The sequence below is a fragment of the Passer domesticus genome, chromosome 5 (genome assembly GCF_036417665.1).
Source record: "Passer domesticus isolate bPasDom1 chromosome 5, bPasDom1.hap1, whole genome shotgun sequence".
Classification (NCBI taxonomy): Eukaryota; Metazoa; Chordata; class Aves; order Passeriformes; family Passeridae; genus Passer; species Passer domesticus.
In genome coordinates this window covers 79,747,412-79,769,110 of record NC_087478.1, presented here as the reverse complement: position 1 = coordinate 79,769,110, position 21,699 = coordinate 79,747,412, and the positions used below count along the sequence as shown (strand labels likewise).

General features: G+C 42.4%; 1 protein-coding gene across 5 annotated transcripts in view; it reads left to right on the top strand.

Annotated features, from left to right (window-relative positions):
• The first annotated feature begins 1,166 nt into the window (after positions 1 to 1,166).
• LMO3 (LIM domain only 3) overlaps positions 1,167 to 21,699 on the top strand; it is a 59,786-nt gene continuing 39,253 nt past the window's right edge. The window contains exons 1-4 of one of the 5 annotated variants that reach the window (XM_064421374.1): positions 1,167 to 1,362; positions 1,580 to 1,645; positions 6,946 to 7,035; positions 9,156 to 9,369. In XM_064421374.1, coding sequence (XP_064277444.1) covers positions 7,005 to 7,035; positions 9,156 to 9,369 — 245 coding nt within the window. In that variant the 5' untranslated portion in view covers positions 1,167 to 1,362; positions 1,580 to 1,645; positions 6,946 to 7,004. Of the gene's footprint in view, positions 1,646 to 2,363; positions 2,738 to 6,945; positions 7,036 to 9,155; positions 9,370 to 21,699 lie in introns of those variants that run through there. The other 4 variants (XM_064421376.1, XM_064421373.1, XM_064421377.1 and 1 more) reach the window with 4 other exon arrangements.

Genomic DNA, 21,699 nt, shown 5'->3' with positions numbered 1-21,699 from the left:
TTGGGTCTTGAAAGACTTCTATAATATGAGTGTCATTCAAATTTAGGGTATATTGTAAGCTGACATCTTTCAAAGCTTTGTGGAAATCTAGCGTGGTGCTTCTAATAGCAGACAACAGATATTCACTTTGAAGTCTGAAAACTGTATTCACAAATTCTTAATCTGGTCTTTCTCCAACTGCAGATGGCTCTTAGAGGAAGATGCTTTGGATTTTTTTAACTTTATTTACAGTAGGCTAGGCTCAACATCTTTATTATAAAACACGAAGAAACAGTCATCTGTGAGCGTGACTGAGTATCAAAGTGGGCTCTACCTCTCGTGTGTTTGCGTGTCTGTCTGTCTGTCTTGTGGTCAGGGGTGTTCAGCACCTCTAACAACCCCCATATCTATTATCTTTTCCCCCCTCCAACACAAGGTGGGGGATAAGGATCTGTCTCAGCTCCTGGGACGAGGATGCTGCAGGGGGGGGAATGGCTTGGCTTCCTTCAGCATCCAGCTTCAGAAGTGCAGTCGGGGGTGGCATGTGGCAAGGGGGGCCCGGGGGTGGCACGGCCGGGGACCGTGCGGGGAGCAGGAAACTTTCACACCGGAGTTTCCACTGCTTGCTGAGCAGCTCAGATCTAGCACGAGAGAGGCAGAGCTTTCACCTTCAGGGATTTTTCTCATTACTCATTAATAGAGAGATATGTATCTTGCCCCTCTTTTTTTTTTTTTTTTTTTTTCTTTTTTTTTTTTTTTTCCTTTTTTGCGTGGGCAACTTCTGGTTTTGCTCGAGCCAAGTATTTTGGGAGGAGCGATGGCGGGTGGGGGGCTCGATGCTCCCCTGGCTGCCAGGGTCTGCTCCTGGAGCACTCTCCGGGAAGGTGATCCCGAGCCGCTTCGGCAGAGGTCACTTGTGTGTGCGTGTGTGTGTGTCCCTGGTGTTTGTGTCTAGCATATGCATGTGGTTTTGCTGACTGCACTTGCAGGCTTGTAAATTTTCACCATGGGAAATTACCAACAAAGCCCAATCTGTCTCCTGGCTGCTTTGCACTTTCCGAGGGCGGCTGTACTTGAGCGAGCTGCAGAACGAGAGAGAAAGCGAGAGGGAGAGGGAGAGAGAGAGAAAGGGGGAGTTGGGAGGGGGGAGGGGGGAGAGGAAGGGTGGGTGGGTGGGTGGAGGGGGAGAGAGGTAAATAGCCTTAAATCGGAAGGGAGCTGCTTCTCTGTGGTCTTCCACAAGAGCTGCCTGGGCTCTGCTGGCTCAGTAATAACTGAGTGACCTTTTCTTTTGCTGTATTATGTCTGGCTGGTAAGGGATTGCATTTTGCAGCTGATAAAGCCCTGACTTCATTCAACTCGGCTCCTCACACGCTGCTTTAGGTAAGTTGTCTTCAGCCAGGACGGAGACAGACAGCCTTGGACTGCAAGATACTAAAAGGAGGACACCTGTAGCTCGGATGCGGTCAACACAATTACTTGGCGGATCCTTGAGGACCTCATTATTTTAAACTTAAAGAATAGCGATCTCCCTCCCCATCTCTCCCACCCCCTCTTTATTTTTTTCCCCAAACAATGCTTCTTTTTGACCTTTTCCAAGGAGAAGAGCTACAAAGCAGCCACTGTGCTTATTGAACTGCCTCCCCTGTATCGCTTAATTGAGAAGGTAAGTGAGGCAACTGTGTACATAAGCTTTGGGTCATTTGTGTATGTGTGCCTGCATCACTCTCTCTCTCTCTCCTTCTCTCTCTCTCTCTCTGAGTCATAAGCCGGGGCTGCAATACACACACACACATCTCTGCACTGCAACTTTCACTCGAGCTGCAGCTCTGCTGAGACTGTTTTGTTTAAATCATGTGAGGCTTCATTATTTTTATGATGAGACATGAAATACATGCAAGCAGAGGATGCTGAGCGAAACCCCTCCGACTGCACGTCTCGAGAAATAGCAGTCAAAGTTAACAATGAATTGCAGCCCCACCACTACCCCCCCCCCCCCCCGTTATTATTGTTATTATTATTCTTGCTTCTTCCAGAGCTTCTCGAAACACGCTCTCAATTATCAAGGGAGTCGGTTAATTTCCCACTCCCCGCCTTTAATCCACAAGCCTCCCCGTACAGCAGTTTAATTTGCGGCTGGTTCGGCGCAGGGTTAACCCTTTGGGCAGAGCGGAGGCAGGAGCGGGGCGGGGAGCCCGGGGGGCTCCGGGCTGCCGCGTCCTCCCTCTCCCGGAGCGGCCGGAGGGAAGGGCAGCCAGCCTGGAGCTGGGCAGCGGTACTTCTGTCTGCGAGCGTTTCTCTGTTCTCCTCTTCTTTTTTTTTTTCCTTCTTTTTTTTTTTTTTTTTTTTTTTTTTCCCTCCTCTCTTCTCCCCCCACTTCTCCCTTCCTAGCCAGCGCGACACGGTATGCTAACGCCGCATGTGACAGTTTAATCAAACCCATTTGTTACAACAAAGCTAAGAGACCGCTGGGATTATGGGCTTTACGGCGGAGTTGGGCGAGCATGTGGCTTTGTCGCTCGCCACCGCCGCGCGGGGCCGGCGGCTCGGGCTGCGCCGTCCTCCCCATCCATCCTCATCCTCATCCTCATCCTCATCCCCGGCCCCGCCGCCCCCGCCCCCGCTGCGCCGCGCTCCCGCTCACTTGCCCCGAGCCGAGGAAGCGCTCGCTACTTTTGCCGGGATTTGGTGCTTCAATGAGAAGGAGCTCTCCGGGCGCCCGTAAATCAACTCATGCAGAAAAAGGAGAAAAGTTTTGGTAAGGCGGCGGTGGCGCTCCCGGGGGGAGGCGGGGGGCTCCTCCTTCCTCTTCCATCCTCGCCGCGGCCAGCGTGTGCTCTGAGCAGACCCGAAATGCCGCTTCCTAGGACAGGACAGCTCTGTAGGACCGCTCTTTAAAGCGATTCCCTTCGCTCGGTGCAGCAAACATCGCGGCGTGCTGTGCCCGACACCTCCCTCAACCCATCCCTGTGATGCTCGGGGAGGAATTGGCATGAAAGGCTTGAGCGTCTAACTCCGAAAAGGGATTCTTTGTTGCGGAGTATATGTTTCTTATTTATTTTATTTATTTTTTTTTTTTTTTATTTTGCATGTGAGCTGCATCAAAATTGAACTCAGTCTTGCAAATCTCTTGTTGGCCTTTGCCAAGCACTAGCACTTTGCTGCCATGGTAACTGTAATTAAACTGATAAGAGTGGAAAAATGTCAGTATCTCTGAGCCTTGCAGCTGCATTGGAGAAAAAGGGAATCAAATTGGTTCCCAGCACCACTGCTCTAAAAAAGGAGGGGGGGAGAGAGTGGTGGGGGGGCTGGGAGAGAGAGATGGGGGGACACGCCAGGGGTAGGAGCATAGCTCAGCAGCTCCTGTCCCTGAGATCTGGGTACATCTATTTGCTGTGCTGTCCCTTAGGGGGCTACAGCCTGCAGGGATGCTCTGGGCCAGTGAACAGAGAGAAACAAGCTTTTAGGCCCAATCTAGCTTTCAAAAAAGAGAAGGGGAAAGAAGAAGAGAAATCTTTTGTTTGGTGTCTCTTGGCAATCGACTAGCCATGTTGGCCAAATTCTTTTAATCTGTATCACTGCTCCCAGCTGTGGGACTGCATTCCCATTTTTATTTTTTGCCTAGCCTCTTCTCTTTTCCTTTTTTTTTTTCATCCCCTCTTTCCCAACCCATATCCTTTATTTAGAAATATTTTTTTAAAAAATCAGAAATAATAAAGAATAAAGCAGATTCCTCTGTAGAAGAAGGGGCAGGAGGTGAAGCCTAGTTATATACCATAGAAAATTAACTCAGAAGTATACAGGAGAGGCTATATTCAGAGTGCTGAAATCCTTACTTTTATTTTAGAAAAAACCCCGAGTGTTATGGAGTTGCGGTTACTTTGTTGTGTTAACTACAGAAGCTGAGACTGTGCGGATGAATGGCACAGAACAAGAGAGCATAATGGAGGCAATCAACCGTTAGGCTGGTTCACAATGCAATCCAGGCAATTAAAAGCTCACCAGAGTTTAAATGAAATGGTTCCACTTATTTCTGTGCACCACACTGCACAGGCTATTATTTATGTCTCTTTTTTTAATTATGATTTCCCTTAAACTGTCAAATAACTCAGAATAGCAGGGTCTCGGAGGCAATAAGAATTTTCCACAGAACAATTTACATGCCAATCTAAAACTAGTTACGACTCCTGATGTGCTACATATGAGTTCTGAGATGTTTCTTAGCTTCTGAAACCTCAACTTTTTTCTTTTTTTTTTTCCCAAGTCTGTGTGTGTTGCCCTGAATTACTGGAGCTCTGAATGCTTTTAGGATAAAGCTACAAAGTGGGAAAGCACCAGAAAAGTATTCTTTTTATCTTTTCCTAGACCCCTAACTCTCTTGTTGACTGCATGTTGTCTGTCAGTTTGCTTTTAAAGACTGATGCACCTAATACTCAATTTGCTCCAAACTGATTTTTCAATTTTTTCTTCCTAAGTAGGGACAAGTTTGCCCTTTTGTGCTGTTTGCGCTGCTGTCTTTGGTAGAACTGTGTGCATGCTTCTGAAAAGGGGGGAAAGAGTGGCCTTTAAAAGTTTGTAAGAGATCCAGTGCATAATATCCAGCTCTTCCTCCCAAGTACTGCCTGTACCACAAATAAGAGCTGAGTTCTGAGAGTCTCATGCCATGCTCAGCACCATCAGGGACTAATCCCTCTTACAGATGCTTCTAAATCACTAACACAATATAGTTCATTACATCAAATCCTCATTCCCCTTGATTTTTTGAGAAGGGTGATGATTTGAGTGAGATGGATTTTTGCTTGTCTGCCTTCCCCAGGAGCCTAATTTAGCTTTTTCTAGCAACCATTCCTCTTTATCGTGAAATCATAGTTACAAATCAGTTGACAGTGTTTCATCACACCATAATAACAATAAACAGGGAGGGGAGTCAGTCGCATCAAACTTATTTGGGGAGATGGAGAGAAAGCTGAAAACCTGCAAGTCTGGTTTTTAAGTTCTCCCTTCAAAAATCCTAAAGGGGATGAATGGTGATGAAGTCTTATTCCTGCCTCAGCTCTGCAGTTTATGTGCAATATCCTGGGGACTGGGGGTGGAGGAAGGGAGGGAGCAGAGGGAAGGATAGAGGAAGCCCTTGAAAGCATATTGGGGTGAAATAAAAAGGGTTTGTTTGACAGTGACAGACTAGGCACTGAAATTCCTCAGTTCTGAGAACAGATCTGCTCTGTGATGCAGAGCATGGGTAGAACTCTGCAGAACTGAAGGGAAAGCTGGGTTTGATTTTTCTCTCTTTTTTTTTTTTTTTTTTTTTTTTTTTTTTTCCACAGCCTGGGTGTAGCACTTAGGGAATTGTATGATGTTTTGAAAGTGCTCCATAAGCTCTGCTTTCCTGGGGGAGGGGGAGAGGAAAGCAGCCAGGCAGCAGTGCTGTGCACTGCCACCTGGTATTTCAGCAATGAGCAGTTTGGATGGGTTTGTGGGTGCTGTCAGCCTCTGAAAAGGCCCTTCCCATGTCCTAGGGAATAAATGAGTGCTTAAACTGCAGCCTGTGAAAAGCTGGCTGACAGTGAGCTGCAAGGTATTCTTATTGCCAAATTAAGGGAGAGCTAAAAATACACAAGCGTGTATCTGAAAAGTGCAACTGCATCGGAGGGAGACCTTATGGGAATGTTGAAGGGGAGAGAGATGGTCTGTGAGGTGATCTGCATTAGGGTAGCTCATACAAATAAAAAGGGGGAAAGCAATAAAATGTTCTGTTGTCAAAACTAAGGGATTTAAACAGGGCGTGTAAAGAAAAGGGCATTTTCAAATTCAGAGATATGTCAAACACTTCTTGACTTTGTTTAGAACCCTTCTACACTACCAAAAAAGCATAACTTCTTTCTTTTCTTACAATGAAGCAGTAGTTTGGGGAATTTGAAATAATAAAATAGAACCAGCTTCATTGCATGTAAAGTAAGAACAGATCAGATTTATCAGAGGAGAAAAGCATTCCTTCCCTCCAAAAGCTGCTGCAGATAGAATCCCCAGTCTGAAGGTGCTGCCAGTGGGGTGTCAGCACCACCTTCTCTCTGCCTCAGGAAAACAGGCATGCAGGGCTGCAAATCCTCCTCCCATGGGGTGTTTGCCCCTTTGCAGTTGTCCCTACAAGAAGGTTTTGGGCTAACCAGTGTGAATGACAGGGCTCTGCCTACTTTCCTCATGTAGTAAGTATCTCAAAAGCTGTGCAGGCTATGTGCAAGCTGCAGTTTTATTTGTAATACAATAACCTCATGTTTGCAGCATACACCTCGGGAATTATCAGGCTTGATTACTGCAATCTGCTCAGACATTCACTTGTTTGGCTGTGTTTCTGTGGCATCTTGTTCCCTTCAGACAGCTCAGGACAGTAGATCAGCCTGGATCAGAGACTGTCAGCCTCCACTCTCTAACCCGCTTCCTTATCAGGCGATGAAATTTTTACATTAAGATTTTTTTCGTTAAAGCCTTTAACTGTGTTAGCGCCTAGTTTATTCTGGTTTCCCTCAAGCTAAAGATTAAAGTCCTAGAATAGCCCTTCATGCTTCTAAACTTTTTCTTTTTTTTTAAACTGAGTTACAAGAAGTTTATACAAATTTTGGCTGATTTTATGCTTTTGTCCTCTACGTGGCCAAAGAGAGGGTTTGGGATAAGCCTGTTGTTGGCACCTGGTGGATATTTATTCTCTATTGTGATAAGCAACATTACAGATTAAGGCTTTTTGACCAAGTGATGTTATTAGAGTTTTCTTTAGAGTCTGGTATAGGTTCCTTACCAAAAATCTCTGACATTTTCACTGCTTTGAGTTGTTTATTTGTAGCCATGTTACTTTGCTGTTTCATGGATGTACCCTGGATTCAGGGCAGTCAGCTGTCAATTGAAGATGCTGTAAAGGCTCAGCCTTTGTCTCATGGTGCTTTCTCAAGAGGAAATGTGTGTGTTCATTCCCAGATCTGCCACAGACTGTGGAGCCCAGCGCAGGTCACTGGATCTCATCCTCCCCCTTGGGAATGAGAGACAGATCTTGGGAATCTCTATGTGGTGAGGAGTTATGAGCATCACCTGGGGAGTGATGGGAGGGACAGCACTGACAATTTTTATACTGATTGATAGAAAAATACAGACCTTACACTGCTGTCATGAGATTTAGATGTTGTGCAGCAGCGCTGCCGGGGTGCTTTGGGGTGTGTGCTGGCAGAACTGCCTGCACAGCCCTGAACAGCTCCTCCACCAGATAAATGTACCACCCCAAGGTGTGTGACAGGCTGCATTGCAAAGAGAGGAGCGAGGCTGCTGTTGCAATAAGAATTGCTATTTCTAATTCAGCAATCAGCTTGGCAGGTGGAACTTAGGAGCTCAGCTTGGGAACAAAGTCACTTAACTGGCCATGCAGTCACTGCACTCCACATAAATTCCATGTGTTCTACACACGCTTGTGTGTAGCTTCCTGGGATGCCTCAGCCTGCTGTCTTTGCAGCCCTAACATCCATAAAGCATCTACCATTTCTTCAAATGTTACACTGGTTTTTGTGTTTTTCTTATGAGAGATTTCAAAAAAAACAAACACAAACCAAACCAAACAATCCCCAACTTGTCTGTGGTCAGCTCCCTGAGCGTGCCTGCCTGTGGTGGCGTGTTACAGCACCAGCCAAGGTCTGCTGATAGAAGCTGACACTGCCAAGCTTTCTAAACTCCAGGTAGTAGAGCCTTCATGGTGAGGGGCCCTTGAATTTGCTCCTCTTTGCAATGAGACTCTGTTCGACCTTTCCCGATCTCTGGATGATAATAATAGGGTTCCAAACCCCAAATGCTGGAGTAGGATTTGCTTGTTGGCAACAGCATTGGTTCCCCAGTCTTGACAATATTCATTGCAATATTCAGACACGCTCTAGTGAGTACCATCCTTTAGAAGTTACATCGCTGGCTTTAAAACAGCGAGGTAACCCTCTGTTGAACGGCGTGTCGGTTCTTCCCTTCTCTCCCGTCCCTGTTTGATGTCCACCAAAACATCCACGGGGCTATCATTTTGCTTATCCTAAGAGGTAACTGTGAGAGAATTAGTCAGAGTGCACCGGGGTGGCAGTTCATGCAGCTAAGCAGAGAGACCAGTCTGTGAGCACTTTGGGGCAGTGACCTCTCCCCATTTACTGTAAAGCTGAGGGCAATTGATTTTTGAATGGATCCCTGGTAGCTGGCTGTGTTGCTCTGAGTAACATCACTCAGCTGTGTTCCCCTTTTCGCTGGTTCTGTCCATTAAACAGTGTTTCAGGAGTTTGAATGGTTTTTTAAATGCTTTCAGCTATTACATCAAAAGGTGTATATGTACTTAATGGACACTACTCTACTCCTTGTCCCGAAGTAGCTGTTGGCTAAAACTGGGATTGGAAAGCGGGGCAGCATTTTTATTTTGTTTTTCTTGACAAACTAGAACCTCTCTGACCTTGTGCAGATTATTTTAAGCCAGATATTTCAGGAGATTCTTCCACTGTGTTGTTGCTACTGAATTCTTTGGAAATCTTGTCGCTTCATTGATGTGTCTAAAAAGAACTAAAATATTAAAAAACAAAACACCCTCTTGCCAGCATCAAAATTTCTATGTCAAATCTCTCAAAAACTCTTGCTCCGTGCCTCTAAAAGCTCCACTCTTTTAGTCTTTAAAAACTAAAGTTCTTTTATGTTTTATAAAGATAGTGCAAATAAGTCCAAATATGTGGATTTAAGTATGTTTGCCATATAGATATCCTGTTTATGTAAATTTTGGGTTTCTAAATATTGGAGATGTGCTGTTTATTTAAATTTTGCGTTGCTAAATATTGTCTATGTGGCTGAAATTGGATAACTTTTCAACTGGACTGCTTTAATATTTCATGTTATTTTTTTAATCTTATTTCTTTTCAGCAAAGAGACCAGGTAAATGAGGTGTTAAAGAGAAGCTGTGGAACTTAGAGCAGTGGAAGTTTCTGCTCTCAAATTTATCTTAGCCTTGTTTTCAGCTCGCTGTGGACTGACTAGGTTATTTTATCCTACCTACACCATTGACTTTTAAATGAACTGGGTTGCGGGGCAGGGGGGAGCAACGAGGTGGAGGAAGAAAAGGGCAAGAGTTTTTGTACTTGAGCGAATATCTATTTTCAGTGTTCTCTTGTCTTACTGTGTTTCAGGTATACAAATGCTCTCAGTCCAGCCAGACACCAAGCCGAAAGGTTGTGCTGGCTGCAACCGTAAGATTAAAGACCGATATCTTCTAAAGGCCCTGGACAAATATTGGCATGAGGACTGCCTGAAATGTGCCTGCTGTGACTGTCGCCTGGGGGAGGTGGGCTCTACCTTGTACACCAAAGCCAACCTTATCCTTTGTCGCAGAGACTATCTGAGGTAGGTCACGGCCTTCTTCCGTTCGCTGGCGAGCTCGGGAAACCTGTTCAGCCCTTCCTGCAGAGCTGCTCTCACACAGGCAGGGCTGTGAGCCTGAGTGTTGGAGGAGATGAGGAAACAAATACTGAAATACGGAGATTGAATTAAAATCTGAGTCAAAAAGCACACACGACCAGGTCGTGGAGGAGGTTGACAGATTTCTGATGCTGATACTGGTGTAGAGGAAATTGCCCCCTGCTTCCCACAGCTCCTGGAGAGGTGGTGGTCTCCTGCTCTTCCTCCTCCTCTTGGCAGCACAGTGGTGGCCAGGTGTCACAGCCTGAAACCAGCTGTGTGGTTTTCACAGCTTCAGGGCAGGGTTGGAGCCCTGTGGGTGAGGAACGTCTCACCCGCCTTTCCTTTTGTCCTCTTAGTTTGCCAAAGAATTTTGTTTGTGGCACTCAAGTTTTATGAAGGTGTGCACACAGCTGCTGGAAGCTGGACCAGGATAGCTGACTGAATTCCCCATTTTTAATAACCATGAACTCCAATCCACTCTGCTCCTGGTTTCAGTTGGCAGCCCAGGTGGGATGCTGGCTAACCGGTGGCCACCTGTTAGGGGTAGCAAATCATCACCTGCTTTTCCATCTTCTTTTTTGCTTGTGGACCTATATTCTCAAAAGTATTTGAGGAATAACTCGTAGCAAAGTACAGATGAGCAGCACCAGGATAATTTATCTACACATTGTGTGTCAATAGGGCTGCTTTGCAGGACAGGAATTTAACTTGGAAGTTTAGTGTCCCTGGGCTCTCAATAGGAAATAGAGAGAAAAGGCTCCTCTGGGGTGATTCCGAGCACCTATTCCCTACAGTAACACCTTTCCTCCATTCCCTGTGGAGGGTGTCTAATGAGACTAGCTGCTCCAGGCTAAGGTGAACTTCTGGGAATATTTCCCCTGCCCCTTTAGTGAAGCCTTTTCCTTTTAAAGGGACATGGAAGTCGCTAATACATTGGGGGAAAATTAAAATTCTTTTTGCATGCATTAACTTCCAAGTTCCTCTTAAGTACAGGCACCAAATAGGAGATTCCCACACACTGATCAGTTCCCAAGTTATACACCACGAGTAGGTAGAAACAGGACTAAAGCTCTGAAAACTATCAGCGCTCTGTCTCTCCATGTAACCACCTCTAGAAAAAAAGAGTGGAACAAAACCTTCAAAAATGCGCTGTGCATTTGTTGAGCTGGGGCTGAAAGGCAGATCAGGTTCTTCAGATGGGCTTAGACTACTTAATGGTAAAAGTATTCTGCTACCTGTTAAAGCTCTGAACTGAACCCAAGATAGAGGGCTGGGAATTCAGCATAGAGGCTGCATCTTAAACCCGTTGTGTTAAAGCTGCCAAAGTAGTAGGTAACAAAACCTCACTTTTAAAAGCTGATGGAACAGAAGGGAATTGTTGTACATGAACTTAGGTCGCTTGTGGTCTTTAGCTGAGTGTGTGTAGAGAGGGTTTGAAAAAGGCTTCGGTGCGGGGAAGTAACATCCCAATTTTTTAAAACCCATTTTAATAATCTTTATACAACAAATGCCTGCAGGAGCGAGAGAACTGCTATGGCTGTTTCATCTGAGTTCCAAATATACTGGAGACTTTGAGCTTACTGAATCTCCCAAGTGCTAGTGCAGCAGATCTAATGTTTTGAAATCAAATGTTTTAAATCAAAACCAGAAATGATGTGGTAGCAAAGATACAAGCAAAACATTTCCCCAGCACAGATGCATTCACACACGCTCTTGCTCTCTGGTCTTTGAGGGTTTAACAGGAGTAAATATTTTGCTAACAGATTGTTAAAACTTATACTAAGTGATTCAAAGAAAGGAGATTTTTGTTGTTGTTGTTTGTCATGATCACATTCAAACTGGTGTTTCATTTATTTCTTCACACATCACACCTTTTACTTTTGCATGTGAAACTAGCATACATGAGAAATCCTATAACTGGTTTTAAGATGTTTCTGATTTTTGTTTCTGGATTTATTGAGTCTTAATGAAGCTATTTCATTGTGATTTTTTTTTTTGGTGGTACTTGTGAGTGCATAGATTTAAACTTGGTATTTACACTAAACTTCAAACTGATGCACTTAAGGTAATTGCAGATAGTCATTTGCCTCATTGCATCTTATCTACTTAGTTATGCAGTGAACCTATAAAAGTGATCTTTTTAGTGCTAATGAACAGACTAGTTAAATTTTCTCTAGCTTTGTAGTCAAATAAGCTTTCGTATTTAGCAACCCACTTGATATGAATTTAAGGAACAAATTGCATTGTACTAATGATCACATTAGAGTTCGATTATGGTTTCAAACTATCTTCTTAGGTTTTTTTCTTTTTAACCATAAAGGGAGTCTTCGCTGCGTATAAAACTGTTCTGGCTTCCTATTAATTTATGTGGTGCCCTCTAGAGGATATGTGGCTTGAACGATACTATAAAGAGTAAAATTGCTTATTAACTTGTCTCTCAGTGTTCATTATCCCTTTCAATAAGACAGGCATTCTACAGATGCTGCAAGCAATCATGTAGCCAGTTTGGGTGCTTCAGCATTCATCTTTAAGTTCGTAAATGGTGTGATTGTGTCTTTGCCTGTTTGCAAAAATACTTACAGTATCTTTCATTTAGAGATGCCTGCCAAAAAAGCTACACCCTCCCTCAGCCCTGATGCACACTCTTGTGCTGCAGCTGAGCCCTGAGGTCCCCACTTTGAGCTCCTTATAAATACTCTGCATCTTCAGAACTCTAAAACTTGCTTTGCTTTAGCGGTCTCCTTTGGTAAAATTAGTTAATTATACTACGCTAAACCTTTTTTCTCCAGATCGGGAGGGACTGAGGGAACGGAAGGAATCTTTAATGAAGGAAGGAGCTTGAAAGATGCTGTGGGTGCGAGAGGCTTTGCCCTGGAATCTGATTCATGCTCGGCACTCCAGCGGTTCCCAGGGTGGCGTACGGCACCGCGGTGTCGGGGTGGCCGCGGCAGGAGCGAGCTCCGCTCTGCTAACGAGGATGGGAACTGACTGGAGCAAAGGAAGGGCTCAGCATTAGAAATAACACACTCCCCGAAAATGATATGCAGAGTATAATTCCCCTGCAGGCTTCTGTCTTCTGCTTATACACTCCTGGGTTAGAAAGTGAAGACTTAATTTGAGGAACTTAGGTTTACGCCAATGTTTCAAGTCCATTTATAGGAAGTGAAATATGCAAGAACTTTTTTTTTTCCTCCCCTTCTTTTCCTCCAGAGCTGTATGGTGACATCTTAATGCATCAGCCTATCCTGCTCTGTCCTCTCTTCTGACTGGCAGCGTGTCCATTTAGAAGCACAATATTCCCTTTGAAATCTGTCATTACTGCCATTAATGACCAGTCATTATGTTAACAGCCCTTGGGCTGTTAACATGTCAAACTGGTTGTTAACTGGAATGTTATTACTTATTTAAACCACAGGTATGAGTTGTGTGAAATGTGCTTTGGTTGCACGTTCTGGGCTGCTTCTGCTCAAAACAATAGGGAAACAGCAGAGCGTTTGCCTTTGGGGTGCCAAGGGATTTGCTTTCTGTTCCATCTGCTCATTTGATTTCTGTATATTTGTGAGGTTCTCCTACCCCTGGGCAGCCTCCTAATTTCAGGTGCAACTGTGTGCAATCCCTCCTCTTAGCCTTGCCTGCAAATGGGCAGCCATGGATGTTTCCAGATGCACAGTAACGCCTGCTGCACGTTTGAGATTAATACCTGGCCCGTAGAAATGTGAAATAAAGGACCGACAATTACATGTAACTCAGTTGTATTAAATAATGAGCTTCCTCGGATGCAGCAGAAATATGAAAGTACAGCTGTGCTAAGCTAGTTGCAATGTAGGTCAATCACCCTTTTCACTTAGGTTTTTAACTACGCAAACCCCGCTGAGCGACCAATGACTACAAAGTGCTGTTTCATTCCTATTTAATTTTGGCAGCATTTTACTGAAGAGCAGGCATTCATGCAGCTAAATTATCTTTGCCGTTTCTGGTTTTAACTCCAGCTCCATGACGCTAAATGTTGGAGTGCATATCTCTTAGTAAACACAAAGAATATGGTTTCTGATATATATATATATTTTTCCCAAATCCACCTCTTAACATGGAAATTGAATTAGAACTTTTATTACTTTTTGCATAATTTCCCTAGCCAGGCAAGCAAGATCATAAGAAAAGGATTAACAAAACTAATATATTGGGGTGGAATTTTTTTGCCCTTAAACACATCTAGAACCTTATTGAGAATGGGGAGGAGGATGACAGAAAGTCTATCCTCTCCCCCCACCATTCCCCCTCCACCTCAGTATTGATACTATTCTTAAATACACAGCAAACTTTAAAAGTACCACTGAAGAGCTATGAAAATGAGTCCCATTCCTGAGGAAAGGGATAGAACATGCTGAGGTTTTCTCTCTTCCCTGCTTGCTGGTTGAAAGACCTGAGAAAAGCCAAGTCTCTAAAACTGGATATTGGAGAAGATCTTATAAATAATGAGACTTGATCACAGAAAGTAGTGTTCAACCAGAAGCGTTATAAAAAGGTGCTGCCTCTGTAAAATATTTAGCTTCAGAGCAGTTTGAAAAGAGCAGAATTTAGGAAGCAGCTTTTTCCTGTACAACCTCTCGCACTCTACAGGCAATTATTATTTAAAAAAATTATTGTGTAGGAGTGCTTAGAGAGACTTAAAATGTCTTGTGGCCTGGTGCTGATTAGCAGATCCCATTCCTTTCTCATGTCTCGGGCAGTATTGCAAGCACCCAAGATATCAGCTTGCTTAAATGCATGTATAAATACTCTCTGTTGATATTTTCATGGGTAGTGGGTTATAAATTTTTTCAAAATGCCTCCTCAACATGTTTCTTGCCCAGCATGATTAAATAAGGGTAGACCTTTAAAGATTTAAGCACTCTGGGTTTTCAGGAATATTGAGGTGTTTATGGAAGTGAGGCTTTAGAGGTCCACTTTCTTCACTAAAGCTTTTTAGAGCTCTACCCTTATCTATACACTAATATCCTTGTTGCAATGCATTAAAGCATTAAAGGGACTAGTAGTTTGCAGGAATATGCCCTAAAAATATTTTAAAATGCTTTAAAAAAGGTAGGTGTAGCAATTCACTTGTTCTAATTTTGCTGTATGTGAAGAATGTTCTTCTAAATTTACATAAATGGTATCATTTAGTGTGTCTTAAAAATAAAAAAAAAAGGCAAGAATACTCTCTTCCACTAATTGCCAAAGGTTTTGAAAACCTCCAAGCACCTTAACAGTTGTTGAAAGGGATAAGGAGAGTGATGCACACACGCACAGTTAATCCACCCAGCTTGCAGAGAATAATGCTTTTGATTTAGTTACACCCTGGCCAGTTTAGCTTGTTCTTTCTTTAGCTCATCTGTGATAGCTTTTAATAAGAAACATTCAATTAAGCTGTTAAAATTGGTGTTTAAGTCATGTTGAAATGCTGTGAAATGTGTGTACTCAAGTTTGACGCTCTTCAGTAGTTCCATGTGTTTCCCCATATCTGCTGGTATTTTTTTCTCCAGAGCTGCCAAATTTTTAATAATTGTGTTATTTTTAGTGGCTTAAAATACACAGTTTAATTTTCAAGAATGTGAATCTTCCCTCTTATAAGGCTTCTTGAAAACCAGACGCTCCTCGTGTGTTGTCAAAATACCTCATTAATCCCCTGGAAACGTTCAAAGAATTTCAGGAGACTTTTCAGATGAAAGTACCGTGCCTCTTAAAGCCTGTCCTACAGCTCTTCATTACAGCACTACAGTGCCGTGTATTTTGATGGAAAATTATTTTACTACAAAGGTTTTGCCAATACAGAGCAGCTGAGTAAAGCTTAATAAAAGCAGTGATTTTTGGGGAAGTCGAAGTAATTCTGCAGTGCCAGAGGATGGGATAATGTTCCTGGCAAAAGAACAACAGTTCTGTAGTTCTGCTTAGTGTTTCCTGTAACCTCTTTTAAAAGAAATGAGAATTTCTTGTTTTCATCCTTGCTAATTTATTTGTTTCCTCTCAGAAGTGACTTTGTGACCAGTACTTCTTATGAAATATCTTTAAAATAATATCCATAATGAAGTTACTGACTTCGGGAATAAACATCATGACATGGGATTTGATATCCAAAGTTTAACTGGGAAATTTCTGAATTTTTGGCCAGAAGCTTATGTGAAACAAAGGATCCGTGCATAATGTCGTAGAATTATATTTAGTTCTAATAACCTAACACAGAATTATATTTAGTTCTAATAGCCTAACACAGAGATGCCTTTAAAAACTTCTTATTTCTGCTGTATATCTGTTCCTTAAAAAACTACACATTTCTATTTTTTTTGTTTGAAATTTTAATTAATTTTTGGGGACATTTCACACTGAAAAAAACCCCTCAAGTCTCTACCATGTAATTAAAAGGTCTATTACTGAATTTTGTTACTTGCTATTTACTGTATTTTTCAAGTCTTCCAGAAAAGATTTCTTTTCTGGATGTAAATGTTGGAACACATGTAAAAATCAAAATGAGTTACCATTGTAACACTCTTCTTTAGTCCTCCTGACTTTAAAAATTGCTCTTTTCTTAACTTCTCACTGAAGTTAAGTATATACATGATGGATTTGGAAATGAAAATACACAGCGTGCAACTTATGGTTTCCAAATGAAACTGGTCTTAACTATTGCAGTCCTTAAGAATCTGCATTTTGGGAACACCTTATTAAATGCATTATTTTGTTGGTGGCTAACTTCCCAATAGATTTCTTGGTATGCTAATGGATGACTTTTTAATAAATCCACGTAATAGTTATACATTTGGGGGATTTGGGGTCAAAACATTCTGGAATTTTTGAAGTTGCTCAGACTCAAATATCTGAAAAAAACGAGTCTAACTTCTCAAAAAGCTTTGCATGTTCCACACCTCCTCCCCTTTAATGTAATTCTGGTGCTGTTCCTTTACATCTTCCTGAAGCTGCTTCTTCCCTCTCCTGGATCAACTGGCCTTGTAACACCTGGGTCTCCTTGCTTCTCTTTGGGACATTTAAAAATGGTTCTGGAGATCAGTAGATCCTTCATTTGAAAGAGTAAAAAGGATGTCCAAGTTATCTGTAGAAACATGCAACATTCTTAGCAGTATGTATAAATCTATCAAATTATATACCAACCTTTCAAATAATACATAAATCTCTGTATATCATTTTGATGTGATGTATACACCTAGAAATCACGGGTGAATTCTGCATCCCACGTTCTACAGGTGCTTGCTTGATGATCATGGTCTCATCTTCTCTAAACCAGTTAAGACTGAGTTTAAATGAGTGCTGTAGTTGAGCATTTTGACAGCCCCGTGGCAATTGGCACGGTCAGTTGCAGACTTAATTTAAGCATGTGCTGCAATGCCGGGATGGAGCGCCAGTATGAAGAATCCGTGATCCAGTCCCTCTCCCCACTTGACATCAGAACTGTGACTACCAGCAGCTGGAGAGTGTTTGGCACCTATTTTTCAAAGAGCACAATGATCCCAATTATTTAACTGCAAGATATTTTCCTTTGGGATTAGAGTGAACCCTGTTGATCTATTTAATAGCAAAACACAGCGCACGGAAATTTTCAGAACAGAGAATCACCAGTTTATAAAGAGCAGAGTGTCTCTGGAATGATGTTCTTTGGGACATTCCCATGCTGGTCTTGAGTGAAGTGCCCTTCTGTAATAGTGGAATTTAAAATTTTCATATTTCATTTGCAAAAATGATAATGTCTCATGTTGGCACGTTGAAGGTGAAAGTGATAATTGCACAACATGCAAAGATAAAATATTTTGGGGGTGGGAGGTAAGAGCAGAGAATATTATGCATGTTATTGTATCGTTTTTTAGAATTTTGAAGTGGGGTGGTGAGAGTGAGAATGTCAAATTGTACCTTTGAATATACTGTAATTAACATATTGGACTATTTAAGGAAAGACTGTTCTACACCAGGTAGCAAATGCACCCTTGCTTCTGTATTGTTGTCATCACACCTTTCTCTTTAGCAAAACTCAGGCTTAATATACAGAAATAATCACATCTCTCTTGATATTTTTATATCTATTTTGATATAATGTTCAAAAGGTTTGAGAACAATAGCTGATTTTTGTTCATGACAAGCGTCCAAGCCATAAATATCAGTCTACTCAGTCTCTCAGGTTTTGGCTTAGTGGGTAGTGTTTATTATATTTAACCCTGCATTGAACATCAGCACTGATCCACCATGGGATAAAATGTATATTATTTAATCCTATTTTTTAACGTTATTTCCTTGCAGATGCTTTCAAGAGAAATATATATTAAAGTTGATGCAGATAATTTTAGTAATTACCTGCTTCTGTAAATATGTTCACTCTAAGAAACAGAATGTTTTTATTCTTTATCAAATTCTAACAATAGTTCAGGTAACAATCACTGAACTTGGTTTTGTCTTTTAGGTACATTTTAAGGAAGGATTTCTAGGCAGGAATAGTTCAAATGAGTTACAGGCTGCAGAATAGGGATGGAAATTGCAATAGTTGTGAATTATCTTCTTATCTTTTGTCACTATGGTTGTTTCTACATAAATCTTGAGGGTTTTTTTCTGAAGTCAGGACTGAACTCAGTTCAGAGCTACTACTCTTTCTCAAAAATTGTACTAAAAAGCAAGAAAAGTTTAAAACTCATTTTCCCATACAGAACACACCTCATTTCTGCCTTTCTAATTTGCGTTAAACAAATTTTACAGAGAATTCAGAATTTTCTAGGATCTGATATTTGCATTTACCAAAAAAAAAAAAAACACCTTTTCAAAGAGGTCTTTATAAGCCTAATGTTTCTGCCTTATACAGAGTGTTAAGGACGAGGGCAGTTGCAATAACAAGCTGCTCTGCACTAGTTTTTGCTGGATTCCTTGCTTAATCTGTAATCTGATACATTTAAGAATGCTCTATACCAAAATAACATTAAATCTAATCCTACAAACATGTCCTACATGCTTGACTTGGTGTAGCCTGAATAATCCTATTGAAAGGTGTAGGGCCTGTTAATTTAGAAACATGCCTCAGTAGAGCCAAATCTTTAAAATTAGAATGGCTTTGCCTGCAAACCCATCTTGAATTGCTGTGTCCTTGTTCTTTGTGTGCTGCTGACAAACCTCCCTGGTCCAGGAAAGGCTCAAAGCCAGGGCTCTCATCCTGGCCAGGCACCTTGTTGCAGTGTCTAGGATGTCAATCAAAGTTCTGACACCTGTGACAACCTTGCCCTGTTTGTCTGTGACACGAGGGATGGTTATTTGTATGCTAATCCTGCATACCACTGCCCCAAATCAAACTGCTGGGGGATGATTTAATGGTCCAAGTCTAGGCTTGGCTCTACAGCCCATGGGCTCTGCTCTCCACAGCTTTCCTGGGAAGCAGCAGTTGGAGGTGAGACAAAACTTTACCAAAAAGCCCTGAGGTTTTGTGTTGATGCTGGTGAATCTTGAGTTCTTGATTCACTTTCTCTTCATGCCCCAAAATTGCACTAATGAACATGCGCTGTGTACTTTAGTCTTCTAGAAGAATATGTTCATTTTTATTAAGATACTGCATTCATACTATTTTATGCTTCATATAGTAATTAAAAAAATATTAAAATCCAGCGTGACAATGAATACTTATAACAAGGCCACTAAAAAGTAAATTAAAATGTATTCTTTCTGCTCAGAACTTCACTTACTAAAACAATCTTAAAACCTGGAGGAGATGCTGCACACACTGCAGCAAATGTGCTGGTTTTAATGAGCCTGGCTGTGCTGTGAAGTTAGCCAAGAGCGCTTCCCCCAGCACCTCCTCACCTAATTCAGTCATAATGCGGAGTGAATTGCTGGGAAGGGAGTCAGAGAGCAAAACAAAGAGCACACATCCAACGCTGGGTGTCTTCTGTGCTCTTCTGAGGCCTTTCATTAAGACCCCGATGGGTCCCAGGCAGAGTCCCAATTACTCTCTGTCCCCAGGTGCAGCACAGCCCGAGCATTTTCCTGCAGCTGCCATAACTGCATCTTTCTTTATTCCCCCTGATCCTCCCAGGTTCCCACCTGATAATTACAGGTAAAACACACAAGTGTGTTTTGTAAGAGCACCCCTGAAATATGTACGGTGGCTGGTAGCACCCAGTGCAATTTATTCAACAATTTGGCCACAGGATAATCCCAAGCACAGCCTCTCCCTGCTGTGGTAAGCAGGTGCTTGCTTCAATCCACCTCTTTTCCCTCCTTGTACAAATATACCTCCTCTGCTACAAGGTTTACTCTGAGTAAAAGCCAGTATATATTTGCAAAATTTACTGTGATTTGCCAGATTATCAATCTTGATAGGTATGTACTGTGTATGAGCAAATAACTCCAGAATTAACTATCCTGAGTAATCTTATTACTTACATAATCTCACTATGGTGGCAGATAAACAGTTTTCTTCATGACCTGTTTAAAAAGTAATTTTTATCTATTTTATATATGTGCTTGTATAAATATATGTGTAAGGTTATTTTAGCAGAAAGACAACCACTTTATAATTCTGATTTAACCACCATAAATCCTTTGCTTCTCAGACCCAGCTCTTTCTCTTCATCCTTCCGGTTTTAAGGTGTGCATTTTGAAAAAGTTAGTTCTTGCCACCAACTCCCACGTGCCTCCTGTTTGGCTTATTTGTGCAATACTGTCAATATTATATAACAAGTATACTGTTGCTTTTAGCAGAGTATTAAAAAGCTGGTATAGGGGACAAGTATTTCTTATCCACTCCCTCTCTTCCTCCCCCCCGAAAAAAAAAAAAAAGAAAAAAATTGGAATAAGAAGGAAACAGATTTAGAAAATGATTGCAAGCATGTTAAGTTTCTCAGAAAAAAATCTTGTCTGAGTGGAAAGAAGTGATTTTTGTCACTGTGAGCCTGGAAACAACTATCCTTGCAAGGCACTCAAGAACTTACCCTCTCACCCCCAAATTCTGAATAACTGGTTTATCCATGCTTTTAAGCTCTGGTTCTTTGGCTCCTTAAGCTCTAGCTGAGCTCTTGTGAAACCAAACCTAGCTTAGGTGTGTTTGCTGAGGAAAGGCACTGAAGAGCACCCTTCCATCACCCCCGTGTGCAGGAGCTGCCAGCAGGGCTTTGCTGCCCACGCTGGGTGCTGACACCCAGAGATGGCATCTTCCCGACAGCAGGAATACAGCAGATACCAGCAGTGGTTTTGCTGTCTCCTTGGTTTGCTTCAACAACAACAACAACAAAAAAATCAATTTGTTAATTCATCCTCCCTGCAGAGCTGCTTGCTGAAGGCAGGACTGGGTGGAGGATACGTGTGAATTTCTGTGTCTGCCCCCGCCTCAGGGACAGGTGTCTGATGATCCCCCCATCCCTTCTTCCTTCTGCTGTGTACAAAGGGGAGGAGTAGGTACAGCTCTGCTGTTTGTATGAAGAAGCAAGAGAAGTGGAAGGGTTAACAGCTGCTTTCCCCGAAATTTCAGAATGCTGAAAATGACAGATGCATCATGCCAGTGTAAGTGACCGTCCTTCCTCATCACCGGAATTTGGGAGGAAAAAATATTAAATTGCAAATTTAAGAAAACTTGTCAAGAGAAGACAACATCAGTTGTCTTTAGATGGGACCCCTGCTTTCTGTTCCTAAAAGTAAATGCAACCACCAAGACATCTGCATCTGGGCAGATCACTCTTCCGTAGATCTCTGCTCTTGCTGTCAGCTTTCCATCCTCCCTCTGCTCAAAATGAGCACCAGCAAACTGGGCAACTCCCCACTTCTCAGTGATTGGGAAAGAGTGACAGTTTGTGTGCTCCAAACTGAGTGGTTTTGCTGCAAGATTAATTCTGGAGATCTTCTGTCATTTTGGGTGTGGAGGAAGGGATGAGGGGGGCTCTGTGTGTGTGTGAGCAGAAGCTGCCCGCTGCATGCTGGAGTTTTGGTAAGGGAGAAATCCCTGTTGAGAGCAATCCAACATTCCTCTGTGCCCTGCATTGCTGCTGCCACAGCCTCCCCCTCCCTCCAAAAAAAATTAAATAAAACCACACAATTAAAAAACCACAAGAAAAAGTTCCTATCCCATTGTACTAGCACCACATGCAGCAAGTCAAAAGATGGCTAAATTACGGCAGCAGACATTTGGCTCTGCCAAATTTAAAAGGTCACTACCAAAGGGCAGGCACAGAAAAAAGTTACAGTAAAGGGGTAAGAAAGAATAAGGGCCTGAATTCAAAGCATGTTGCTGTATTTGTGCCACCATAAATGATGTCTAGTCAC